Source organism: Bos taurus, chromosome 13 (genome assembly GCF_002263795.3).
Source record: "Bos taurus isolate L1 Dominette 01449 registration number 42190680 breed Hereford chromosome 13, ARS-UCD2.0, whole genome shotgun sequence".
NCBI classification, from domain to species: domain Eukaryota; kingdom Metazoa; phylum Chordata; class Mammalia; order Artiodactyla; family Bovidae; genus Bos; species Bos taurus.
In genome coordinates, this window is record NC_037340.1 from 61,444,640 (window position 1) to 61,472,500 (window position 27,861).

At 47.2% G+C, this 27,861-nt stretch overlaps 2 protein-coding genes across 7 annotated transcripts in view; one reads left to right on the top strand and one right to left on the bottom strand.

Moving 5' to 3' along the window:
- Nucleotides 1–19,025, top strand: part of TTLL9 (tubulin tyrosine ligase like 9) — a 50,536-nt gene extending 31,511 nt beyond the window's left edge. For all 3 annotated transcript variants that reach the window (NM_001035378.2, XM_059892642.1, XM_025000664.2), the window contains 6 exon segments: nucleotides 500–587; nucleotides 10,000–10,058; nucleotides 10,815–11,011; nucleotides 12,893–13,006; nucleotides 14,191–14,315; nucleotides 18,669–19,025. In NM_001035378.2, coding sequence (NP_001030455.1) covers nucleotides 500–587; nucleotides 10,000–10,058; nucleotides 10,815–11,011; nucleotides 12,893–13,006; nucleotides 14,191–14,315; nucleotides 18,669–18,745 — 660 coding nt within the window. In that variant the 3' untranslated portion in view covers nucleotides 18,746–19,025.
- PDRG1 (p53 and DNA damage regulated 1) lies at nucleotides 1,082–27,289 on the bottom strand. Of its 4 annotated transcripts, none has more exons than XR_009496797.1 (6): nucleotides 27,107–27,289; nucleotides 25,516–25,591; nucleotides 24,382–24,456; nucleotides 22,213–22,293; nucleotides 10,851–10,922; nucleotides 1,082–4,375 (listed from the first exon to the last, which is right to left on the bottom strand). XR_009496797.1 is itself a non-coding variant. In XM_005214889.4 (5 exons), exons 1-5 carry the CDS (start codon nucleotides 27,191–27,193, stop codon nucleotides 10,915–10,917), a joined length of 327 nt encoding a protein of 108 aa, XP_005214946.1. In that variant the 5' UTR covers nucleotides 27,194–27,289; the 3' UTR covers nucleotides 10,850–10,914.
- Nucleotides 27,290–27,861: the final 572 nt, after the last annotated feature.

Genomic DNA, 27,861 nt, shown 5'->3' on the forward strand with positions numbered 1-27,861 from the left:
TACAGATAAGGAGATAGATCAGACAGGTTGAGCAACTTGCTCGAGGTCACACAGCTGTGAGTGGCAGAGCAGGGATTCGGATCCTGACAATGGACTCTCTTAACCAAACAGCTGCTGTACTCCCTCCACCCATGCATTCAACACTTAAACCTTCATGGTACAATATGCTGGGCACAGGACATCGGAGCGTCTAAGACAGGCTCGGCCCCTGCCCTCCTGCAGCTCACCGTCTGGCAGCTGTCACTTGTGGTGGTGGAGCAGAGGAAAGGCCCGTTAATTTTGTTCCCTTCTGCATCTCTCCATACCCACTCCTACCCGCTGGAAAGAGGGGGTCGAATCAGAAGGCTGATATTTGGGCAGATTCTTGCAGGATGATGTGGGAAAGAAGGCAGAGCATTTCAGATGGAGGAAACAGCAGGTGCAAAAGCCAGGAGGTGTGAAAGTGCTGGAATTGATCCTCCTTCCCTTTTCTCTCTCTCCATTCCCACCTCCCCCATAGTACATCCCACTGCGGGCCTGGCTGTACCGGGATGGCTTCGCCCGATTCTCCAACACCCGCTTCACACTGAACAGCATCGATGACCAGTGTATCCTAGGATTCCCCCACCCGCCCCCAGCATCTTCCAGGCACCCTGCCCTTCCCGTCCAAACTCCCATCAGGGAATAGGAGATACAGCAGTGAAAAAAACAGCCCTGGTCCCTTCCCTCAGGGAACTTACAGTCTTGAGGGGGTGGGAGATCCCCCAGTGACCTGAGGGAAACAGTCCTGCTATGCTCATAGCAACTCACCCCAAGCATCCTTGCTTGATCGTCATTTCACATTGATTTGATTCATAGGATTGGACTTGTTGAGCCCCTTTGGAAAATGTTCACATCCCTTTATGTGCCTAGTCACTGACTCACTCATTCACTCGAATACAGTGCCTTTTCTACCAAATTGGCAGATACGAAAATTTTGATAACATGCTGTATTGGCAAGGCTAGGGGAGTATATACATTGCTGGTGAAGTGTCAACTGTACAACTGCTTAGGCGGCAATCTGGCAAATTTCTATCAAAAAACAAATGCACAGACACAGCAATTCCTTTCTGGGAATTTATCCTCCAGGTACACTCACAATATAGGATAGGAAAAGAGAGGTTTAAACATTATCCACTGCATAGCCTTGTTATGAGGGAAAAAAATAATAATGGGAAATAACCGAATGAATGGTTCATTTATACAACAGAATACTATCCAGCTGGTAAAAAGGAACCAGGGGAGGTGACTTATGTATTGATGAAATAATCTCCAAGATGTATTGTTCATTGGAAAAAAACTAAGTGTAGAACTCTGTGGAAAGGACGCTTGCATTCATGTTAAAACGTATGTCTCTGTATATACATTTATCTGTGCATAGACATCTCTGGAAGGATAGACAAGAAACTAGAAACAGAATTTGACTTGGAGGAGAAATGAATGGGAGGGGACAGGGTTGGGGTTAGGGGAAGGAGATATTCCTTATATACATTTTTATACTTTTGACTTTTGAACTATGTGAGTCTATTATCTGGTCAAAATAAAAAGAGCAAACGTTGTTTTTAAGACTTTTAGACATGAGCATCAGAGGAAAAGGGGTAAATGATCTAGAAATAAATATTTAGGAGATAAACCAGCAGGACTAGGTTACCTTCATATGGGAGAGGTGGAAGTAGCAAGTGATGCTGCCAAGCTTCTGGCTTGGGCAATCCAGCTAATGCTTTTAGCCAATTCACATCGCTCTGCCTTAATCTCATCATTCAATTAAGTGTCTGTCCAAGGTAATACATTTGCATTCCCTGAATGTCAGAAGGGCTTAGGCCTTCCTGAGTATTTTCTACAATTTGTTTCCTTCTGTTTAGCCAACGTTAGCATTTCCAGTATATCTTATTTTGTGATTCTAACAAGAATTTGTCATAGGTAACTCATTGAATTTATTTTAGTTTCATTTTTTGCCACCTCATTTCTTATTAAGGTTAGATGAGGGACTTCCCTGGGTAGTCCAGTGGTCAAGACTCCATGCTTCCACTGTGGAGGGCGCGGGTTTGATTCCAGGGAACTAAGATCGCATATGCCATGTGGCCAAGGAAAAAACCTAAAAGTAAATAAAGTTAAACGATACATGTAAAGCATTTAGACAGTGCCTAACCCAGAGTGACTACTCAGTACACATTATTGGTCCTCCTGCCCTCATTTTAAAATGTTTGTTTGCCTCTAGGCACCATAGAGCCTTATTAAATTGAGGACTCTCCACGGCTAGTTTCTGTTTAACAAGGCTTTGCTGTTTTCACTGTGAGTGAATACACATAATTTTCATCCCTTTGTTTAATTGCTTTTAATTTTTAAATATTGAAATATTTAAATTATATAGAAAACTGCAGGAAAGGCTGTAACAGAAATCTATGCATCTACCATCCAGATTTAGCAGTTATTAATATTTTGCCTTATTTGCTTCAGATATTACACACCAACTTTTAAAATAATAAAGCAACTTTGGATTGCAAAATAATAATATTAATATATAAAATTATTTAGCTGACTTTAAATAAATATACATATTATATATATATATAACTTACAATTATTCAAATACATAAATCAGATACACATACTCAAAATGAAAAAATATTCACCTCAACACTAATAGTAAACAAGCAGAAACAGCTTAATCCACCATAGAGGGATGGTGAAATGAATGATAAAGCATTTCCGTGATCCTGTGTAGCTGTTGAATACAGTGAGGTGATTGAAATGTTATGGAAAGGTAACTACAGGAATTCCCTAGTGGTCCAGTGTTTAAGACTTAGTGCTTTCACTGCTGATGACCAGAGTTTGATCCCTGGTAGGGGAACTAATATCCCACAAGCATCCCACAAGCCATGCAGTGCGGCCAGGGGAAAAAAAAGGTGTCTGTGGTAGAATGTGAGGTGGAAACCACATGTGCGTGTAGAATCGGGCTGTGTTTACAATCCCATCTTTTGCTTTTACATTTCCGTTTAGAAGAAAATATGAAAGGAGGTTCACGAATCTATTAACTTTAAAAAATTTAGAAGATTAAAATCAGGTCTGCTGCTGCTGCTGCTGCTAAGTCACTTCAGTGGTGTCCGACTCTGTGTGACCCCATAGACAGCAGCCCACCAGGCTCCCCCGTCCCTGGGATTCAGGTCAAGAAACATTTATTTTTAACTTTAACATTTCTCTATATTATGAACTATTCTTGCAACCCATATGCATTACTTTAATAATAAAGATAATAAAACATTTAAAGGATATAGCCTTCATAATAAAAGTATAGCTCTTTGAAGACAAATCGGAAAATCCAGGAGAAATGTACAAAAAGGAGGAGGGAGGAAGAGAAACCTTTTCTAGTCACACTAGAAATAACCTTTCTGATGAATTTCCTCTGAAATTTTTGTTGTTGCCTACCCTTTTATATATGAGTGATCCTGTTAGGGGAAGCACACTGACTGAAACCACCCACCCTGGCTAGGCACTATAGTAACCATCTGCATTTTATGACAGGAGGTCCTGGTAAGGAATACAGAACTTATAAGCCACCCCCAACCGGAAGAGTTCAGGAAAGGTCAAAAGGAGACCCCACATATCCAACCACCTCCCCGAATCCTCACTGGCATCCCTCTTAGCTGAACAAGGTGTTCACCACCAGGAAGGACTCTGAGTCAGAATGATTGGCTAAAGACAACCCATCACCATAAAACCTGAGACTGGGAGCCATGTGGCAGAGCAGTTCTCCTGGGTTCCCTTACCCTACTGTTCTCTGCCCCGGTGCCCTTTCCCAATAAAATCTCTTGCGTTGTCAGCACGTGTCTCCTCGGACGATTCATTTCTGAGTGTTAGACAAGAGCTCAGTTTCAGGCCCTGGGAGGGGTCCCCCTTCCTGCAACAATCCCAGTAAATAAGTATAACCTTTTTTTTCATTGAACATTAAATATTTTTCTTATAGACATTTTTTATTAGTTACCAAGTATTCCACTGAGTAAACTCACTGGTTTACTAATCCTATTGTACTTGCTGCAGACATTTGGGAAGTAGTCAGTTTTTTCTCAGAGAAGGCAATGGCAACCCACTCCAGTACTCTTGCCTGGAAAATCCCATGGACAGAGGAGCCTGGTAGGCTGCAGTCCATGGGGTCGCTAAGTTGGACACAACCGAGTGACTTCACTTTCACTTTTCACTTTCATGCATTGGAGAAGGAAATGGCAACCCACTCTAGTGTTCTTGCCTGGAGAGTCCCAGGGACGGGGGAGCCTCCTGGTGGGCTGCCATCCATGGGGTTGCACAGAGTCGGACACGACTGAAGTGACTTAGCAGCAGCAGCAGCAGCAGCAGTTTTTTCCTATAATGACAGACAATGCTGTAAAAAAACATTTTTTTCATAAATCTTTTACTATATTAAAATTTTTTCCTTTATATGGCCTCACAGAGGTGTAACTATTGGGTCAAGGGAATCAGCCAAATTGTTTTCCAGATTTCCCCACATTTTTACCCTCCCATTGACAGGGCCCATTTAGCCCCAGCTCCCCAGCACTGGGGACAATAAAACTGATTACAAAACACGTTTCCTAAACAATTGTCACATCTAAGTGAAGCGTATATGGGCATCATTATACCATTCTTGTGAGTATTCTGTGGGTTTTGAGTTTTTCCAAATAAAAAGGTTTTAAAAAAAATGTAACTCATTTGCTGGGGAAGCAGATTTTTGCCTTAGAATTTGCATCTCTTCCAATTTGCATTTCCCTCCATTTACATTCCTTTAAAATTGTGTATCGTTTACTACTAGAAACTTTGTGCACTTTCCCAGATGGCCTTTTACCAGTTTTATTTTTTTTTGTTTGTTTTAACATCCTTTATCTATTTATCTATGAGAGTTGTAAAATTTTATTGTTAACAATTTATGTGTGATTTTCACACAGAAAAACATTAGCCTGTCATCTTTGTTACAAATCTTTTCTCTAGTCGTGTTTGCTTGTCATTTTTGGCTTTTCAGTCTGACTGATTTCCTTTTCACATAGTTGACTATATTCACTGACTTCCTCTGTGATTTCTACTGTTGTTTCTAAGCTAAGAAAAGATTTTCCCCTTGAAAGATTTCACAGCTACTCACTCAGCTCTGCTTCTTTATGGATTGCTTCAGTTGTTTGCTTGCTGTTCACCATTTAGCTCGTTGGTTCATTAGAACCTGGTTTCAGGTCCATCGCGGAGAGAGGAGGCTGGGAAATCAGCTGACCCACACTCCTCCTGTAGCCTCTGCTCCGAGAAACTAGGAAAGTCCCTGATTTCTCCTTCCTGAGGGTAGGAGCAGTATGCCGAGAAATGTGAGCACTTCTTCCAACAAAAGGGAGCAATTTCCCCCCCTTAAAACCAGTAACTCTCTTTGCCTGAACATCCTCTTTTTCCATTTTTTAAATAATAACTTACTGCAGTATGTTCACATACCACACAGTTCACCCGGTTAAATCATACAACTCAGTACTTCTTAGCATCTTCACACGAGCATCACCACCAACAGTTTTAGCAACAGCTTCAGTTCAGTTCAGTTCAGCCGCTCAGTCGTGTCCGACTCTTTGCGACCTCATGAATTGCAGCATTCCAGGCCTCCCTGTCCATCACCAACTCCCAGAGTTCACTCAAACTCACATCCATCGAGTCAGTGATGCCATCCATCCATCTCATCCTCTGTAGTCCCCTTTTCCTCCTGCCCCCAATCCCTCCCAGCATCAAGTCTTTTCCAATGAGTCAACTCTTCGCATGAGGTGGCCAAAGTACTGGAGTTTCAGCTTTAGCATCATTCCTTCCAAAGAACACCCAGGGCTGATCTCCTCTAGAATGGACTGGTTGGATCTCCTTGCAGTCCAAGGGACTCTCAAGAGTCTTCAACACCACAGTTCAAAAGCATCAATTCTTCGGCGCTCAGCTTTCTTCACAGTCCAACTTTCACATCCATACATGACCACGGGAAAAACCATAGCCTTGGCTAGGCGGACCTTTGTTGGCAAAGTAATGTCTCTGCTTTTCAATATGCTATCTAGGTTGGTCATTACTTTCCTTCCAAGGAGTAAGTGTCTTTTAATTTCATGGCTGCAGTCACCATCTACAGTGATATCGGAGCCCCCAAAAATAAAGTATGACACTGTTTCCATTGTTTCCCCATCTATTTCCCATGAAGTGATGGGACCAGATACCATGATCTTTGTTTTCTGAATGTTGAGCTTTAAGCCAACCTTTTCACTCTCCTCTTTGAACAGCTTCACCGTCCCCCAAATCAGCTTTTCTAGGGCTTCCCTGATAGCTCAGCTGATAAAGAATCTGCCTGCAATGAAGGAGACCCTGGTTTGATTCCTGGGTTGGAAAGATCCCTTAGAGAAGGGATAGGCTACCCACTCCAGTATTCTTGGGCTTCCCTTGTGGTTCAGCTGGTAAAGAATCTGCCTGCAATGCGGGAGGCCTGGGTTCAATCCCTGGGTTGGGACGATCCCCTGGAGAATCGTCTACCCACTTCATTATTCTGTCCTGGAGAATTCCATGGACTGTATAGTCCATGGATCCCAAAGAGTTGGACACGACTGAGTGACTTTCACTCACTCCAAAAAAACCCAGTACTAATTATCTGTCATTTCCCACTTCCCTACAACCCCCTTTCCCAGCCCTATGCAACCACTTTCGTCTCTACGCATTTGTCTTTTCCAGACATTTCATGTAAACAGATTCATAAAATATGTGGCCTTTTGTATCTTACTTTTTTTTTTTTGGCTGTGTTGCATGACTTGTGAGATCTTACTTCCTTGACTAGGGATCGAACCGAGCCCCAGGCAGTGGAAGCACAGAGTCCTAACTGCTGGACCTCAATGGAAGTCCTCTTAACCTCTTGTATTAAAGCCTAATGTTTTCAAGGTTCATCATGTTGTACCATGTATCAGTAGTTTTTTTCGTCTTTTTTGTCTCCACATTTTGGCTATTAATAATACTTCTGTGAACATTTCTGCTCAAGTTTTTGTTTGGACATATGTTTTTATTTCTCTTGGGTATACACTAGGTGTTGAGTTGCTAGTCGCATGGTAATTCTGTATTTAACCTTTTGAACAACTATTAGACTATTTTCCAAAGTATTGCACAATTTTACATTCCCACCAACATGGTAGGAGGGTTCCAATTGCTCCACATCCTCGCCAACACTTGTTATTATCTGTCCTTTTAAATTATAACCACCTTAGTGGATGTGAAGTGGTTTTGATGTGCATTTCTTTGATGACTAATAATGTTATTCATGAGCTTCTCATGTTATTCATGAGGCCATTTGCAAATCTTTGCAGAAATTTCTACTCAGTTTTGCGCAGTTTCTCATTGGATTGTCCCTGTTATTGTTGAGCTGTAAGTTTCTAGATGTATTTCCAATACTGCTTCCTTATCAGATACATGATTTACAAATATTTTATCCCATTCTGTGGGTTGTCATTTGTCTTTTAAGGACTATTTTTTTAGAGCAGTTTTAGGTTTCACAGCAAAATTGAGAGGAAGGTAGAGATTCCCCATAGACCTCCTGCCCCGACATGTGCACAGCCTCCCCCATTATCAACACCACTCACCGGAGTGCTACATTTGCTACAATTGATGACCCCATGTCCATAGTTTATATTAAAGTTGTACGTTCTGTGGGTTTGGACAAACGTATAATGGTGTGTGTCCATCATTATTGTATCATACAGAGTATTTTTACTACCCTAAAAGTCCTCTGTGCACTTCCTCTTCATTTTCTTTATAGTGTCCTTTGAAACATAAAATTTTCTAATTTTGATAAAGTCCAATTTATCTACTTTTTGTCATCTGTGTTTTTGCTGTCCCATCTAAGAAGCTCTGCCTAACCCAAAGTCACAGTGACTTATTCTTGAATTTTATTCTAAGAATTTTATAATTTTGGCTCTTATATTTAGGTCTGTGGTCTGTTTGGAGTTAATTTTTGCCTGTGATATGGTAACTTCATTCTTTCACACACTGATATCCAGGCATCCTCACCCCATTTGTTGGAAAGATGATGGTTGAAGTGAAGTGAAGTGAAAGTTGCTCAGTCGTGTCCGACTCTTTGCAACCCCTTGGACTATACAGTCCCTGGAATCTTCCACGCCAGAATACTGAAGTGGGTAGCCTTTTCCTTCTCCAGGGGATCATCCCAACCCAGGGATCAAATCCAGGTCTCCCACCTTGCAGGCAGATTCTTTACCAGCTGAGCCACAAGGGAAGCCCAAGGATACTGGAGTGGGTAGCCTATCCCTTCTCCAGGGGATCTTCCCAACCCAGGAATCGAACCGGGGTCTTCTGCAATGCAGGAGGATTCTTTACCAACTGAGCTACTAGGGAAACCCAAGATGATGCTTGCCCTCACTTAATTGCCTTGGCTCCCTTTTCGAAAATCAATAGACCAAAAACGTAAGGGTTCTCTTCTTATTTAGTGGTTTATTATGTGCTTATTCTCTTGAAATTAAGGCAGAAGAACTCTCAGACAAGTGTGACCAAAAAGTCTTTGAAGAGTTTTAAAGAAGACATTCTAGGAAAATGGTGCTAGGGAGGATACCCACTTCCTCTGGAGAGGCTGCAATCCTGCTGGATGTGCCACAGACACGGAGAAACATAAGTGTTAGGGGAGTCAGACTTGGATCAGTGACCTAGAGGCTCTTACCTCCCCATCTGTGAACGGTCCAATGTTTCCGGCCAGGGTTCTCGGCCACCTCAATCAATAGAAATTGATCAGAGGCAAGAAATACAGGAAGGTTTTATTGGGGTCCCTGCAGCAGCAGAGGGGAACAAGAACAAATAACAGGTTCCCTTGCTAGCTGGGCTCACCGAGGTGTGAGGAGTGGGTTATTTCTATGGGCTGAGGATAGGGGTGTGTCCAGGGTCAAGCTGGAAGTTTGGCTTAGGTGGTTTGCCCACCCCTTTGGTGGTGCTGTGTGCAGTGCTCTGCTTTTGCTCCTGACTTCCTGCTTTTGCTCCCCGCCCTTCAGAAGTGGAAATAGGGCTCTTTGGTCTCTTTGTATCTTGTTGTCCAAAATTTTCCCCAGTTGCACATGCAGGCAGCTCTTTTTAGTCCCTTATAGTTTCTTTGTATTTTTGCTTGAGGAGGAGATGTTTGTCCAGGTGCAAGCACTGCAGCAAAGGGTCCTGGTCCTAGGACTCCGCCTGTTTTACCAAGTCCAGGAGAAAGTTATGTTTGCCTCTTCGTGAGGTTTTGGGTTCCATCCTACTTAGCTATGTAGGGGAGGGTGGGGTATGCCAAGTGGCTGTCTCCCTGAGCCTTTCTGTGAGATGGGAGAGATGTGGGGAAAAGAGATGATGTGTGTGAACATGCTCTATAAGCTTTGAAATGTTGCTGATGTTACCGGTGGTGAGGATACCGGTGATGGTGATGATACCAAAAGGCAGACTCTCAGGTTTGGGACTTCAAAGGTGGCCATCTTGACCCCATCCCAATGCTGGGTCATTTCTCCAATATTCCTACAAAATAGCCACCCAGTCTGAGCCTCTCTAGTGACAGAGAGCTCAGAACGTCCTGAGAAGGCTGTTCTGTATTTGATGTCTCTACTTGTTAGAAAGGGTTCTCTAGAGTGGGACAATCCTAACTAATCTAATAATATCAGCCATGCCAGGCACTGTAAGAGGTACTTCTACACAGCATCTTATCTGATCTTTCAGATAACCCCGGGAGATCAACATACTACTAGGCACGGGCATTTAATAAGGGGGGAAACAGGCTCAGAGAGGTTAAGTGACTTGCTCAGGAGCCCACAGCCAGTAAAGATAGATGCAGGCATGATTTGGACCCGAGTCCATCTGACTCCAAAACCCACACACCTGAGCTCTGGGCTGTTTGGTAGCCTTTCCTCAGAGATTCCCAAGCAAGGGTCTCCGTTTGGTCCCTGGGGGCTACCCTTCTTATCCACACTGGCCCTTGACCACTGACCTCTGCAGACGTTCACCTCACCAATGTCGCTGTGCAAAAGACGTCTCCCGACTACCACCCAAAGAAGGTGAGGAAGCTGGGCTCCTGCCCTCGGATATGGCCTCAGGGACTGGGCTGGGGTGGTGAGGAGGGAGAGCCCAGGAGAGTTCTCCAGAGAGGTCAGGTCACTGCCTGTTTTCAGGGCCCAGGGTAAGCGTATACATGGAGGCCCACAGATCACGTGTTTAAATGTTTAAGAGTTACAAATCAAACCAGTACGCCCTTTAACAATATGTGTTGTGTCGTCCTACCTGGACAGATATTATCTATCTATCTACTAGCTACCTACCTAATAACCTTCCAGAAGACCAGGTTCATATTTAGCATACTCAGACTTCTCAGAGTTAAGAGCCAGAACAGAAGAGTACAGAAAGAACTGGTCCCCAGCTCTCCACCACCCTGTGGGGGCCTCCTGCAAACACGCACACACCCAAAACAGCAAGCTGTGGGTGACTCCCTGGGTCTTGGAGTACCCACATGGTCAGTGCAATCTGTCCTCAAAGGGCAGGCCCAGGGAAGAGGCCGGTGCAGGGCATTTGGGCAGAGACTTCTGGGGTGGCGGATAGCAGGTGGTGCTCTAGAAAGAGAGGCCCAGGCTCTGGGTAGGCCACACCTCCTTGGGAGTGCAGATTCTCTGCCCTGTAAGGGTTCTGCTCATCACAGGACTCAGGGCTGGGCTCCCCTTGTCCAAGACTAGGGTCTGTGCTGATGGCGAATGGCCGTCCTGGTTGGCCAGGTCTGGGCTGATTAAAGTTTCCTCTCTCAACCTGGTGGGGGGGCCCAGGGCTGCAAGTGGATGCTGCAGCGCTTCCGGCAGTACCTGGCGTCCAAGCACGGGCCCGAGGCAGTAGAGACGCTTTTCAGCGACATGGACAACATCTTCATCAGAAGCCTGCAGAGCGTGCAGAAGGTGATCATCAGCGACAAGCACTGCTTTGAGCTGTACGGCTATGACATCCTCATAGACCAGGACCTCAAGCCGTAAGTGGATGGGCTGGTGGCCCGGAGAGCGCGGGGGTTGCGGGGGAGGGGGGATGTTTTATACCCTCTGCACCCAAACTGCCTGGCTTGAAGCTCAGCTCTGCAACTTCCTGGCTGGGCATGCTTCCCTTCTCTGAGCCTTGACTTGCCTGGCTGTAAAATGGTCACTGTGCAGAGAGGAATGTTATGAGGAAGAAATGAGCCCCATGCCCGACACTGGCCTTTCCCAAGCATCTGCTGAGTCAGCAACCCTCCCCTCCCATTAGGCAAGAAACTTCCCCTCTGTGAATCCTGGTGCTTTGAGGATGCAAAGGGCTGGGCAAGGGAGTATTGTTACCATGTCAGTTCCCAGAATTTTGTGCCTTCCTGCAGTGCTCACGAGGAGGTTGAACACACCTGAGCTGTCAGGGAACACACTGATGGCCCTTGGGTGATACAACAGGGCACAGAAGCCCAGTGGGGTTGTCCAGGCAGCTTGAGGTCATGCAGTAAGTCCAGGGCTGAGCTGGGCCCAGAGTCCACGTTCCTGGACTGAGTAGCCTCCACCAGCACTATGGGTCCTGGACCCAGCCCCCTCCCCAGGGTCACTGTATCGCTCTTGGGGGCCTTTCTGAGCCAGGAGCAGGAGTCCTAGAGCAAGACCTAAGTCAGGCCCAAGTTCAAGAGAAACCAGGGCCAGGCCCCAGCAGGTCTCTCTCCTTTGCCCTCTGGGATGCAAGCTGTGCTACAGGCATTAACGTGGACACTGATGGGGGAAATGAGCTTAGAAGGAGGCAGTAGATAGGAAAAGGGGGCCCCAGTCTCTCACTGACCTGCTGGGTGAGCCCTCCGCCCTCTGTGCCCCAGATTCCTGTCTGTCAACTAACAGAGCTGCAGAAAACCAGAGGTCACAGGCTGGAAGCCCTTGGGCTGCTTTTGGCCTGCAGACACTTTGAGTTTGACCTTTAGAATGTTTTTATTTCATTGGGTTGATTTTCATTGACCATTTCCCATAACTGGAAGATGTTTGCACAAACATCGGGATGTTTTGGAAGAGTCAGAGGGTCTTAGAATTCTGGGTTCATATGCTCACAGGGCAACACTCTGCTTGAGCTGCCACAGCCACCCCTTCAGAGGTAGAACGCTCTTCCCAGCCCACCACAGGCCTACCCCTCCCTGCCACTCCCCACCCCCCTGACTTGGCAGGCTGGTTACCATCTTTTAAAAACCATCTTTTATTTAATACTTTTATTGATATATTTGGCTGCAACTGCACTTCATTGCAGCATACGGGCTAGTTGCCCCCATGCATGTGGGATCTTGTTTTTTTAATTGGCCAGTAACGCTTTAACATATTTTTCAACATCAAGTTTTTACAGATAATACACATTTTTAAACTTTTAGTACTAGACAAAAATACCTAGTTCCAAAATTTGAAGTCCAAATATCAGTGTTTGAAAAAAGGTGTTAAGAATGCATGTGGGATCTTAATTCCCCCACTAGGGATTGAACCCACACCCCTTGCATTAGAAGGTGGATTCTTAACCACTGGACCACGAGGGAAGTCCCCTGGTTACCATTTATAGACAAATGTTCACTAGGAAAGTTTCTCTCATACTCCAGCTCTTCTGAAAGAAGCCAAAGGAGTAATAAGCACAGGGCACAAAATTGTTCTTACCCTCACCAGCTTGCTTCATTTAAGTCACCACCTGGACCCTGTGGGGGTTTCAAGTGTGACAGTTGTTTTCAAAAGTTTTAGTCCCTGAAACCTTTCTTCAGATGGAAACGTAGAGACAGCAGCGCCGGTTGAATTGAGGGTGGGGCCCAGGCACCTCATCTAGTCTCTCGTGAAATTCCAGGGACCAGGCAACCTTAAGGTTTTCCATTCCCTTCCCTCCCCAGGTGGCTCCTGGAGGTCAATGCGTCCCCATCACTGACAGCCAGCAGCCAGGAGGACTATGAGCTCAAGACCTGCCTCCTGGAAGACACCCTGCACATTGTGGACATGGAGGCCAGGTGAGAGAGGGCAGCCTCGCTCATACACCCCTGTACCTCCCCATCAGGGCTCCCGCTGAGGAGAGAGAACTTGGAACCCTGGAACTTGAGAGGACCTCAGAGATGTCTCTGGCCCCTCCACCCTCCCCCGCCCCACTGTTCCACAGGTGGGGAAACTGTGATGTTCACACAGGATCAGGTCCTGGCCCAAGGATTCGGCCCTGACCCAGCAGAGCAGGGCCAACTACAGCTTTCTGAGATTCAGTCCCGCAGAATTTCCTCAACCTTTCCTGACTGTGGGACCCTGACCCAGTCACTTCTCTCTGAACCTCAGTGTCCTCATCTGTAAAGTGGGAGATTTCATATCTAACTCTCAGGGTTGTTAGATTAATTTACAAAGGTAATTTATTTTAACATGTCTAACTCACAGTAAGTACTCAGTAAGAGGCTATTTATTGATATAATGATGTATATATAATAGGAAGATCCAGGGTTTGACTTCAGGAATGGCTCAGACAGTGTTGGCTGGTTTGTCTGTTCTCACTTTCCTCTTTCTCACCTCTTTCCTCTCTGTTAGTTTCTCCCCAGTTATTCCAGCAAAATTTTGAGGGCTGACTCTCATTGCTCCCTGGTGGGATTGAGTCACATGCCCATCCCTGAATCAATTACTGGGACTCTGATTGACCAAGCCTAGGTCTTGTGCCCTCTCCCAGGGGTTGGGGTCAGCCCCACTTGAACCATGAGAGTGAGAGAGTGAGGCTGGTTTTCAAAAAGGAAACCCCAGGTACCCAAAGGCTAAAAGAAGTGAAATGGATGCTGAGCAGGCAGAACCTCAGGTGTCCACCACCCTCATCCACCATCACTTATTCCTTCAGCAAACACTTGAGGCCCTCCTGTGTGCCAGGCCTGGTGCTAAACACTGGGGAACGGTAGATAAAGGACACGGCAGTCCTAGTCCCCGCCTTCGTGGAGTCTGATCTGGGAAGGACAGCAGACTTTAAACCAGAAAGCACGTTACTGGGGCCAAGTGTGGAAGCCTGGGGACAAATGGGGGATGACCCCCTCAGGTTATCCCCCACTTTGGATGGACAAAAGGTACTCGGACAGGGTGGGCACCAGTAGGGTGCTGGGAGCGTGCAGGGCCCTGGCCTGAGGGCCCCACCAGGTGAACCTTCACTAACCCTTTGTACCTCCTGCTTGTCCAGGCTCACAGGAAGGGAGAAGCGAGTAGGAGGCTTTGACCTCATGTGGAACGATGGCCCTGTCAGCAGAGAAGAGGGCGGTCCTGACCTATCGGGGATGGGGAACTTTGTGACCAACACACATCTCGGTATGTGGGGCTAGATGGGGAGTGGGTACATGGGAGGTGGCAAGTAGTCTGAGAGGCAACTTTTCATGGAGGTTAGAATGTTTTACTAGATTTCTATTGTTTGGTATTTTTCTCTGTGTACACTTTTATTGACTTAATGTGCTGTGCTGTGCTTAGTCACTCAGTGATGTCCAACCCTTTGTGATCCCATGAACTGTAGCCTGCCAGGCTCCTCTGTCCATGGGGCTTCTCCAGGCAAGAATACTGGAGTGGGTTGCCATGCCCTCCTCCAGGGGATCTTCCCAACCCAGGGATTGAACCTAGGTCTCCCACATTGCAGGTGGATTCTTTACCATCTGAACCACCAGGGAAGCCCAGAATGTTTTAATTTGGTCTAAAATTTACCAGCTGTGTGACCTTGAGCAAGGGACTTAACCTGTTCCTCATCTGTAAAACAGAGATTCAATAGTTTCTATCTCAATATATGCCTAGAATACTGCACGGCATGTGGTGAAGGATATTATTAATCTGTTATGAGGCAGATTTCAAAAAGCTTAGGTGGCACATAAACAAAAAACACGATATGTTGCTAAAAGAAATTAAGGACTTCAGGGCTTGACCTTAAACTTGGCTTTTAAAAAGTGAAAAATTTCCCTGACTATAAAAATTATTCACACTCATTGTAGAATATTTGAAAACTAAAGAAAGAAATGAAAAAAATCATCCAAACATAACCATCTTTAACAATCTGGTGTATTTCCTTCCAATTTTATAAAAATGCATATATTCATATTTTTTTCTACAAAATTGGCATTGGGCTGAAGCTTTGAGTCTAACTTTTCCACATAGCATTTTCCAGCTCATTCAATAACATTAGTAAGAGCCTCTATTTTGGGCTTACTTGGTGGCTCAGCTGGTAAAAAATCCACCTGCAATGTGGGAGACCTGGGTTCGATCCCTGGGTTGGGAAGATCCCCTGGAGGAGGGAAAGGCTACCCACTCCAGTATCCTTGCCTGAAGACTCCATGGACTAAAGGCAGACAGGACTGAGCAACCTTCACTCACTCTCTTTTGGAAACACACTATGGCCAGGTCCAGACTACTTTACATGCATTATCTCATTTCACTTTTAGGCAGCCTTGATTATTTTACAGACGTGGAAAGGGTCTCCAGATGTTAGATCACGCGCCAACGGTCTTGGTCATAAGTGGTGAGAGAGGCCTTGAACCCAATCTGTCCAACTTCAAAACCCGAAAGCTAGGCTGCTAGCACTTGTCCCTTGGCAAAATTAGAAACAAAATCACCATACAGCTGCAAAACATCCCCAAATTTATGAAACCAATTTCACATAATTGAGCATTTGGCATGACTCCAGTTTTTCACTTTTATAAATAATGCTGTGAGGACATCCTCTCAAATAAAGTTCAACTGAAACTGGCTATTTTTTTTAGGACAGATTCCTAGGAATAGAACTACTGGGTTAAAAAAATGGACTTATTACAGTCAAATTGCTTTCTTAGAAAGATTACACAAATTTGCAAGCTCTGAATTTAAAATGACAGCAGCAGCAGCAACAAAAAAACCTTTGCCAACTTCATAGGTAAAAATATTTACTTGTTTTCTGTGCATTCCATTGATTATGTGTGAGGCTTCAGAGTTAAAATTTGCAGTTGTTCTTTTGTGAGCTGTCCATACTTATTTCCCCCCCAGTGGGCTTCCATTTTTCTAAATTTGTAAAGGCCTTGGATATTAATATATTGAGGATATTTTCCCTCTGTCAAACTTACTGTAAATATTTTCCTTTTGTTTGAATATTTCCATTCAAACAAAATGAGTTTGTCATTTTCCTTTTTGTTTGTGGCATTTTTCTTCCTTCTTTTTTGATGAAAAGTTTTGAGTATCTTTTAGGGTTTGGTATGATTTAGGATTGGGTTTGGCTGCAAACAACTAACAAACTAATAGTTACCCAGAGAGGAACTGATTTGTCTTGAGTCACCAGAAGTCATTGGGGAGGCCATAAGTGACAGATGCACAGTGCCACCAAGGACCCAGATCTTTCTTTACCACACTCAGCCTGTTAGCCCTGATGCTCATGCTTGTTGCCTCATGGCTGCTCCAACTCCAGACACTGTGTCCTTATCCCAGGCAGGCCCAAGGGCCAAAGGCTTTCCTTCAAGCTTTGACTGTTCCCAAAGGAAAGCAGGTAACTCTGCTGACATCTCACCCGCTAGAGCTGGGTCACATGGCGCCTCCGCTGCAAGGAGGCCCGGGAAGTCAAGTTCTAAGCAGTTTGCTTTGAGGAAGGCAGAGGAGAGGCGGTTTGTGAATGCTTCTCCCACGGCAGACCCCTAGGGCCTGCCACATGGCGTTGTTGGAGGATGGCTATACAATGCTTTCAAGCTGTACAATCACCTGGAAATCTTGTTAAAATGCTGTTCTGACTCAGTAGGTCTGGAAGAAGAGGGCTAAGAGTCTGCACACCTAAAAGCCCCCTAATAGTTAACTATTGTTGTGTAACAAATTCTCTTGAAGCTTTGCAGCTTGCAACGACTGTCTTACTTGCTTATGATTCTTTAGGTGTGGCTTGGGGTCTCTCACAGGGGCAGGCACTTAGCAGATGTGCTGAGACATGGTGGCCTAGGATAGCTTCATTCACATGTGCGGTGGTCAAGACGGGCTGTCAGCTGCCTTTTCTTCCAGGTGGCCACTCGTTCACACAGTAGTCTCAGGGTTCCAAGAAGGCGAGAGAAGACAGTGAAGCCTCTTGAGGCCTAGGCTCAGAAATTCCACGTGTCATTCTGCCACAGTCCGTTAGCCAAAGCCTGTCCAGCCCAGATTCAGGGGTCAAGGACAGATTCAGGGGTCAAGGAAATAGACTCCATCTCTTGATGGGAGGAGAGGCAGTTACTTTGCAGATAGGTCCATAGAGGACTAAGAGGATTGTCACAGCCACCTTTGCTAACAATCCACCTCAGATATCAGTGCCAATGGTTCCTGCACCATATTTAAGCAGCAAAGACTCAGAACAGTGGTTCTCCAGTTGAGTATCTGGGTGGGTGATTTTGAATATAAGAGGAGCTGGCCGGGGGTGGGAAGAGTATTGATGAAATGAATTAGGGATGTGTTGGCAATCTGGTGAAAAGATCAACAGATAACCCAGAGATGAGCCTAGAACTCCAAGAGATTTGAATTGGACACGAAGGTTTGTGAATTATGAATGAATTATGAACCTTAGTTAAGGCTAAGGCTCCACGGAACTCACTTTGGAAAACCCCTGGGATTGGCATTTAGTGGACTTGCAGCTCAGGGAAGCCTTGATTGCTGTTGAGTGCCTAGGAGGCAGGGGTGGGGCTCTGGGGAGCTGAGAAACATGGCAGACACCTCCAGGTCAGTAGTTGTGCCCAGGGGGATTCAGTCATTCAACCACTGTTTGTGAGGTGCCATTAGTGCACCTGGCACAAGATTAAATGACCATGGAGTTGCCTCAAGGATCAGCTCTGAGCACAAAAGAAAGGAAACACTGTGAATGCACTAGGAGAGGATGTGAAGTCAGCCTGAACTGCCTGGGACACCCTCCCACAAGAGTAGGAGCCACCTCTGGGGCCATCCACCTCTTAGCTGAATGTGCCTGACACACGAGATTTAGGTACCAGGCCCTGTGCCAGCTTTAAGTGCATTTTCACGGAGCAAAGCCAGAAGGCAGGGCAATATGGGGAGTGGTTAAGAGCTTGGCCTCCGGAGCTAGGCAGCCTGGGTTCAAGCCTCAGTCCTGCTACTAATTGTGCGATTTGGAGCAAACTACTTCACCTCTCCAAGCCTCCTCTTCTCTTGCATACATTATGCCTGTGAAAGCTCAAGTCAAATCTACATCCTCACCTGAAGTAGCCCCTGATTTGGGGTAGGCCCCCAGTGAATACTACCTGATCCTTGCATTTACCCCATAAAGCAGGTATCCTGATGTACAGATAAGAAAACTGATGCTCAAAGAGTTAAGTGACCTGTCTAAAGGCCATGGCGGTTGAGAGGGGATACGTGCTAGGTCGCATCAGTCATGCCCAACTCTGCAACCCTTATGGACTATGATACACCAGGCTCCTCTGTCCATGGGATTCTTCAGGCACGAATACTGGAGTGGGTTGCCTTCCCCTCCTCCAGGGGATTTCCTGACCCAGGGACTGAACCCACGTGTCTTCTATCTCCTGCATTGGCAGGTGGGTTCTTTACCACTAGCTCCACCTGGGAAACCATCTGTGGTTGCCCGGCTTCTGCTGGCCCCTCCTTCTGCAGGTAGTAGGAGCACCGGCCCCTTCTACTCCCCTAAGACCCCTCGACCAAGGACAGCCCATCCCAGTCAACTCTCCACTTCCCTTCCAGGCTGCGTCAATGATCGGAAGGAACAGCTGAGGCAGCTGTTCCGCTCCCTTCAAGGCCAGAAGAAAACGCCCAACTAACCCCCAGCATGGAGAACCACTGGTACCACAACGGCCCTCTCTCTGCTCCCCGTTTTTCAGCACAGCAGCACTCAGAGCACTCAGTCGCCCTCCCTTCCGGCCTGGCAGCTGCTTTGGCCCAGCACCCCACCCTACCCTGGATATCTTTGCACCAGAAGAGAACCAATCTCTGGGACTGGATAGATTTTAACCTTGATGGATTGGTTAGCTTGGTGAAGAGGAGAAATGCAGCAAGTTATACCTGAGGGAGATCACATCTAATAAAGCATTACAGCCCTTATTTGGAGAGTCTTTGGGCTCCAGGTTTGGCTCAGGGAATGCTGTTGCCGCAACCACATCTTCCTGGTTTTGACCCTTTGATGTCTCTCAGGGGATGTGTTGATAGGCTCCTCCAAGAGCAAGGGCTCAGTTCTTAAATTGTGTTCGCAAAGCAAGCAGTTGTTAAGATTGTGTGTTTACTGGGGGTCCGAGTAAGGGCTGAGCCTTAAATACATCCTGCCCTTCTTACAATACCCTGACTGCATGTCAGGGGACCCATGGAGCTCCCTGATCATCTGAAAACCAGTGGGCCAGAGCATCCCCATTTCTCAAGTAGAGAAGGCAAGGATCAGGCAGGCAGAGCTGCTTAGTGAGTCTCCATGAAGGTGCACTTATTAAGTCAGCTAGATGACCTAGGTGCCTCTCTGGGCCTTCCTATTTGAGGTTGGGAGCTGAGCTTTTTAGATTAGAAAGCCCTGGGCTGTCAGGCAGAGATGGCTTGGGGAGTTGGGCACATGTAAGAATGTCTGCATTTTCCACATTCCAACGCCTCTTGGTTGAAGAGGAGTTGAACCAAGAGTGGGCTGGTGGCTAACTGCTTCAGGACAACCTTTCAAGGGACCCCAGGCAGCTCCTCTATCACTCCGCCTGCTTCAGGACAGTTCTTTTAACTGAAAACAGCAGAATCTGACTGCAGGGGGAAGGGAAGGGCTTTTCAAAGAAAAATACTGGCAAATCTAAGTAGGTCAGCTAGCCTTGGGAAGGCCAGAAGCCAGGCCATTCTGGGGCTCCTGCTCCAGAATGTGGGGGCTTCCCTCATCCCTGTGACTGGGTAAAGCCCAGACAACGCTAGGAATGGGGTCCACGTCTCCAGGAGAAAGAATCTGATTGGCTCTTCTTTGGCCTAGCATCCACCTGGCCAGATAGGCAGGGTCAACATTCAGAGAGAACTTTGAGCCAAGCAGTCATCCAGACAGTATCTACCAGTGAATGCCATAACTCCCCATTTTCTTACATTTTTATTTTAAAAAATACAACAGCAACATGTCCTTCCCTTGCACCCAACCATGTAGTTTCTATTCTGAGGGAACCACATAACTGTCTGCACACAAATTATGAGCTTATTAGACACCTGTCTTTGCTTCTCACTTTGATGTATCTTGAAGCTTGTTCCAGATCAGTTTTCAGCTTCCTTATTCTTGATTACAGCTGTGTAATAGTCCACTATTTGGAGTTATCACATCCTTTCATCTACTCTGGACATTTAGTTTCCGATTCCACCTCCCTACTTCCTAGGGCCACCTTGGAGAAACCCCAGCAATTTCTACTAAAAAAAAAAACTCAAAAGGATGCAAAACCAGAGGTTTGGGCCAAATGTGGCTTATATAAAGTGTTTTGTTTGGCCAATATTCAAGCTTTTTACAATTTTCTGAATTAATCAGCAGTATTTAAAAAGCAAAGGATTCAACTTAAAAAATCTAAATTTCTAGGTTTTCGAAGAAAGCACAAGATCTGGCCATGGCAGCCTGTGTCCCCGCATTTAACTATCAGCCAGAACCAAATGGAGTGCCCTCTCCACCCTGCCCTGACGTCATTTCAAGGAGGAACCACTGCCCCTTCATAGACAGTACTCCAAAGGGAGTGGCATACCTTCCATTAAGGACAAGTGAGGTAAAGACTAGAAGCTACTATTCGTTCATTTAGGTAACATGTATTGAGCCCTTGAGGCACACCGAAGACATCCCTCCCGGCACATTCACATTAGGGTCGCAGACCCTGAAGGCAGACGGGAGCTCTAAGCAGCGCTGCCCGGGTTCTGCTTTCAGAGCCCGTGGAGTCGCGTCCCGCCTAAGCACAACACAGCAGGATGGCCCTCATCCATTGCTGGCGCAGGGCTCTGCAAGGCCTTCCTGACTCCAGAGCAGCCGAGGTGGGATGACAAGCAGCACCCGCTCTGGACTCCATCCTGGGGGTGAGCAGGAAAATGGGCCCCAGTGGCAGCACGGGGGACTATGTGTCTGCCTGTGCTGAACCACAGAGCACTAACATTCTGTCCTTCATCCAGCACAGGAGCCTCCTGTAAGCCTCCTGCTTTATTCCAATTCTGCTACACACACTGCTTGAAAATACGTCTCTCTCTTTCTGAGAGGAATGCTGGAATGAGGCTCCCACTCTTCTCCCTCCAGGGCCCATTCCAACAGCAGGCCATTGTTGAGAAGTGCCTGCTGCAGTCCTTCTCGCACCCCCATTGGCGCTGCCCCCACCCACCTCCTGGTGGCTACCAGGGCCTGTCAATGGGCCTTGTGTCCATCCAGCCCCAGTGGTCAGGCCGGCAGATACTGGTGTAGGTTGAGGGTTCCCTCCTGCTGTCAAAAAGTAGCCAAGTGCTACAGACAAAGAAGCTTCGTACATGGCTATGGCTGCATTTCTCACACCTGTCCCCTTGCAGGGTAGATCCTGTCCTTGCAGGTTTCAAGGCTGGAGAGTTCTGGGTCCTCCATGACCCAGGGGAGGATACTGGTCTTAGGTCCCCCACCTGGGTTCTTAGGTTTCATCCTTTCAAGATGACCTTGAGAGCTTTAAGCTCATCCTGGTTGAGGGGAGTCAGGTTAAAGCCCTTCAGCTCCGGTTTGCCTAGGGGAAGAATTCATCAGTGAGTCAGGGCTCCCGTTGTCCAACCTACTGGCCCTGGAGTCTAGCCTGGCAATGCAGCTTACACTGCATTCATGCTGCCAAAAACTTGGCCTTGATATCTGACAGAGAAGGGCCTCAAATTCTGCAAAGCACAGAACGAGGAACATCAACACCTGTTCCTGAGTTACCAAGAACCTGCAGAGTCATGACGGCTGTGCAGAACCCTCCTAATTTGTGCCAGACTGACCAATTTGGAGTGGTTAGGTTTACCTAGAAATTCAGCTCTAACCTGGACCACCTGACTGAGGCTTTCTGACCCTTAGTCAGAGGTATCTTGGCCCCCACAGTCACACCCTGGCATAAAATGTGAGACACTCCATGCCATTCTTGTGCCTGAAAAGAACTTGTAACAGGAATAAGATCCCACCAACTTCCTGTCCATTCCATCTCTGGTCAGCTCAAGACAACCCTGCCCACTTCCCACTCACCAGCTGCCCACCCCAGCCTGCCAAGTCTGAGCTCATACTGTCTCCCCTCCTGGTTTCCAGCCCCACGCTTAGTCCCCAGGCCAATACCTTGGGCCTCAAAGAGGCGATTGACCTTCACTTTAAGTTGTTTCCGGAGTCTTTCTATTTCTTTATCCAGATGTTCCTGATCTGGAAAAATGAGACAAGCAAACAAGATGAGGTTACACTACAGACACCCAAGGATACCAGCCTCTGCCCAGCCCCACTGAAGGCAGGGGTCTGAGCATGCGGGGGTGAAAATGGGACTTGGGAGACCAGTTGAGGAAGAAACTAAAGGCTAAAGAAGGGACATGGCCTACCCCGACCACTGAGTGAGCCCAGAACAGGGCTGAGCACACTAGTTTCCCAACTTGCAGTTTATCAGCCTGTTTTCATTATGCAAAGTACCCTGGGCAGTGGATGGGGAAGGCAATACCAGGACTTTAGGTCACCCTCTCACAATGAAATTATGGAAAATTCAGATTTAAGAATAAAAAGACACAGCCTATTCGAAGATGGATGGAAAATAGGTGGTTGACGAAGTTTACAAACCCACATCCATCCAGGTGAGGAGTTTTCACAACAACAGGATTGTGACCTGAACAGTCAACATTCTGTCTCATGCTCACACTTAACCAATTCATGGCAGGGAAGAGAAGGCTGTCTTACAGAATGGACTGTGCCCAAAGGCAGATGCATCGTGAGAAGTGCAACCAACTGATGACACCCAACCAACTCCATCTGCTGTTTTCACCCACTCATGAGTGACATTTTTGCCTTTCCTACAGACCTTCATTCTTTCTGATGGTGATAAGCCCTGACCAGCTAAGCATTCTGACCTGGGCAGTCGCTCGGGTTCTCGTTGTAAATGAGTAACCACCATCTTGCATGATCTTTGTTTAGCCTGTGTCCATCCCTGAGAAAGAGATGCTGCCCTGGAACCCTTCTAGGTCAGTGACAAGACCACACTCATGGGCCAAGAGAGCTGGGGACCTGACCCTCAACCCAGGCAGGCAAGGCCCTCTGGAAGCTTACTCTAAGCAGCCTCCAGTCCCTCTGCAAGTACAATGACAATTCAATTTTATAACCATGATTTTAGTGTATGTTTTCTTCTTCTTTTTTTTTTTAAATGTTTATTTATTTAACTGTGTTGGGTCTTAGCTACAATGCATAAGCTTAGCTGTCCTTTGGCATGTGGGACCTTAGGTCCCCACCAGGGACCCAACCCGAGTCCCCTGCACTGGAATGTGGACTCTCAACCACTGGACCACCAAGGAAGTCTCTAGTGGATGTTTTTCAACAGAAGTTTCTCCTCCAAGCTGATCTACTTTCCTTTGACAGAATTTCAGTTTCAGCAGGGATAGAGTTACCCTGTTTTCAGCGGCAGTGGCAACCGTGCTGCTGGTTCTCTTGGCCCACATGTTTTCAGGGGTGAGGAAGAGAAAACGTGTAACCTGCCCTTATCCCAGCCAAGGACCCATCTGCAGCCTGACCTTTTGCTTTCATGACTTTTCTCCAAAGAGCCTCTAGGATCATGGTTGTGAGATCTGTTGTGTACCCTAGTGTGGCAAACTCAAGAGCTTCATGCTCCTCAAACCTCCATCTTCAACCCTGATGCTACTCCGGGGATGTGAAAATATGAGCACGTGCCTTAGATCTGACCAATGAGGTATCAGCAGAAGTCCCTGAGGAGGACGGTCTTATTTCCAAACTAGAGAGCAAGGCCATATATGGAGAAAACCCTCCTGCCTCTCCTCTAGCCTGGCTCTCAGACACGAGGCCTGCAATCATGACACAACAACCAAGAGAATACATCGACTCTGCTGAGCAGCTGTGCCAGTCCTGGACTGCCCATCTCTGGACAACTTCGTACATGAGATGAACAGAACTGTATTTCCTTAAGTCCTACTAACTGCTAGAGTTCTGTTATTTGCAGTCCAACTCATTCCTCAATGACAAACACGCACTATGCTGCTGCTGCTGCATCACTTCAGTCGTGTCCGACTGTGCGACCCCATAGCTAGGTACATATATTATTTTATCTCAACTTTTACAACAACTGTGCTATGTAGACGTATCCCCCTTCAGAGATGAAGAAACAACTCAGTGGCACAGCAAAGATTAAAATGCACACAGCCACCAGCCACCTCGCATCAAGCTGCCAGAAGCCGGGGTGGGGGTGGAGAGGGTGTGGCATGGGGGGTGGTGCTGTTCCTGACCCCTGCCCAGGAGGCTTACCTTTCTCAATCATTTCCTTTGTCTCAGGGTGAGGCATCCTGATAAACATGTTCCCAAAGCAAACCATCACGTCTTCTGAAATGGCAAACAGTCATTCCTTCAACAAATATTTTGATGTCAGGCATTGCTTTAGATGCTGAAAACACAGCAAAACAGGACGAAATTCCTGCCTTCCTAGCTTATGTTAGAGTGGAGAAGAGAGACTATACAACAACGTCAAGACAATACAGATATGATTCATCAGACCCTGAAAGGTATCTTAGAGAAAACTAAAGCAGGGAAAGAGAGATGGGGAATTCCAAAAGGAGGAGCTTGTCATTTATACCAGGCAGTCTGGGAAGGTCTTACAGATTATGTGCCATTCCGGCAGAGACCTGAAGAAAATGAGGAGTGTAAGCCCTGCAGACACACAGCTAGGGAAAGAGCGAGCCAGGCAGAGGAACCAGGAACAGCAAGGATCAGTAATGTGCCGGTGTGTCAGAACAGCAAGGAGAGCAGTGAGGGTGCAGCTGATGAGCGAGCGTGAGGGCAGAGGAGACAAGGCGGGAAGAGTTCAAGGAAATCAGTTAACACAGAGTCCTGTAGGACTCTGGAATTTTACTCTGGTGAGACAAGAAACTGGAAGGTTTCAGGCTTTCCAGTGCACTTTAAGTGCTTGGTTCCTGAGGCCCTTCATCATGGCCTGGCCTCTGCCCATCTCTCCAGCATGATCACATGCCCCTCCCCTATTGCTTCCTCTATCGCTACCACTTAGCCTCACCTAAAGAGCTGCCATCCCATTACCCAAGATCAACCCTGTGTTCACTTCCTTCTTCGGCTTTCTTACAATTTTCAGTTCTGTATTTATGCTGTTGACTTACCTGTAGAGCACAAGGGCAGGAACTTCACTGTTTTTACACCCCCAGCACTTTCCCAGTGTCAACTGATAAGCTAGCAGCTAACAACCTGTAACCGAGGTAAGAAACTGAAACCCTGAGCCACAGTCTACGTCAGACCTGCAATACTGTCTCTCCCATCTCCAGGGCTGTGCCACACACCTGTGGCCTCCTGCCTGGTCTCTAACAGGAATAAGTCAAAGGCGTTAGAAGGTAAACTGAACAGGCCTCTGGGCTGCAGCAATGAAGCTAGGCTTACCAGTGAGGCTGAGATCCTTCTGCAGGGCCCTCAGGCCCTCCCGGTTCCGATTCCTTTTGGTATCCAGGTCCACAATCTGAAAAGCACAGGGGCAGGAGGGAACTCAGTTACCTCCTACCCGGGTCTGTACTCCCAACAGACCAGGGATGTTAAAACCTAACAAAGACGACAAGGCATCGTTCCTCGGTTAATTCTAATGTCCTGCCTAAGTGGACAGATGTGTGAAGGTACTTCTTCCCCTACTCAGCTTCCAGCTCCTTAAAGACAATGCTTCATCCAGGTGTCTTCCCCCCCCAGAGGAGGTGCTGGGGAAATGTCTAATGACTACATGGGTAAGTTTTTATTATCATCCACGGGAGCACCAGTTCTCAAGCTTCAAGGCATTTCAGAATCACCAGGGGAGTGGAAACCACTTCCTGAACAAGCTCCTCCAGCTGATTCTGACCGAGTATCCTGAGAAAAACGACAATATTATATCAGAAAGGCACGGGTATTGGCACTGAGACGGTGGTCACAGCAAAACGGCTACTAAGAAAGTGAGGTGGCAGTGCAGTACTACTGCCGGGCAGTGGAGGCTCTGGGGCGGAACACCCAGGTTTGAATCCTGCAGCTTGCTACGAGCTGTGTGACTTCACCTCTCTGAAAAACAGGGACAGGAAGAGGACCCATCACCTAGGTTATTAACCTAGGAACTAAGTCGGCACAGTACTTGATACACAGTAACTACTCATTCAACTTTAACTGCTATTTGTCAGCCAGCACACCTTGATGCAGTGTTTACTAGGCTCTCCCTTAATACCCAACTGACCAAGCATCCAATCATTCTAACTGGAGATGAGGAGTCTGAATCATTCTTGATCCCTCCTACTCCCTCACCCCTATACTTCAGCATCATGGAGGCCATCTCCAAATTGAGATGACCCATCACCACCACCTAGGCCCAAACCCATCCCTTACTGGCCCCTCATTTACCCCTTGCCCCCTTATAGTCTGTGCTCTACAGAGCAGGCAGAGGGATCTTTCAAAGCCTCAATCCATTATATCACACTCTCTTCCCACCACAAGCTCCCTTAAACTCCCTGTGCAGGTCTCCACGGCCCTCCGGTGGCCTGGGCCCCACACTTCTCCCACGTCCCGACTCCTACGCGATTACTAGACCACCTGGACTTCTTTCCTGTTCCTCTTCTGGCCTGGACTGGAGCGGTGCAGCCCAGGTCGGTGTGAGGGCCCAGAAACTGCATTTTCAAAAAGCGGTTCAGGTAAACCAAAGGCCCAAAGAGGTAATGGGTCGGGATCCGGAAAGCTGGGCAAAGGGCAGAGGAAGAATGGCAAGAGAGGAAAGGCCTGGCACAGAAGGGCTTAATATGTGCCAAATACAGGAGTCAAGGGCGGCGCTGTGCCACTCATTCGACATTTGGCCAACATGACCTCACAACCGCCCGGTCTGTCGTCACAGCCCTTGGCCCACAAGACTAGGTCAATTCACAGCGAGCCCAAGCTGGAGCCGGATTCCGGACCCTGGGCGCTGCTCCAGGAGCTCGCAGGCCCAACCGCAAAACCCGAGCCCCAACCCCGCGGACAGGCCTCCTACCTGCCGTTTGTCCGCCAGCACCTCCTCGGCGAGCTCCTCCACCTCCACCAGGTACCGCAGCACCCGTTCCGCCTCGGGCGACAGCATGATGCCTGCCAGTCACGACTCCGCTACGCCGCTATCCTACCGAGCTCACCTCCGGCTCTGCAGCACTGCAGCTCCGTCCGCGCACGCGCCGCTCTCACAGGGCTTCCGGCACGCATGCGCAGTTAAAAGAAGAACGGAGGCTCGCAGGCTCCAAAGCTCGCGCAAAAGCGGACGCGAGAGGCGGGGCCTAGCTTGGGGGCGGGGCTGGAGCGCCCCCTGCAGGTCCAAACCTCTTAACCTCGCCCTCCTTTAGTTCTTTTTTTTTTTTTTTTTTCCTCCCTTAGTTCTTAACCTTGCCCTCGCCTTAGTTCTTATGCGCTGAGGATGCGGAAGTGAACAAAACGAAGTCCCTGCCCCTCGCGCAACTTCATCTAGTGGGTAACATAAACAATTGATCACAAAACAAATAATTATATACCATGGCAGGCAGTGATAGGGCTTTGGAGAAATCAAATCATTCTTCCCCTGCCTGAGGAGCACCAAGGAAGCAAGTGTAGCAGTTTCTGATTTATAAAATGAGAGTGAATAAAAATGCTTCTCATTGTGTTTCCGCAGGATTGGAAGGAGGCAGGAGTCTTAAAATTGTTTAACTTCTACTTTCGTTGAGTCCCTGTGTTGGACCCAATGTCAAAAATAGCTGACCTAGACCCAAGGAAGGACGGTGAGTG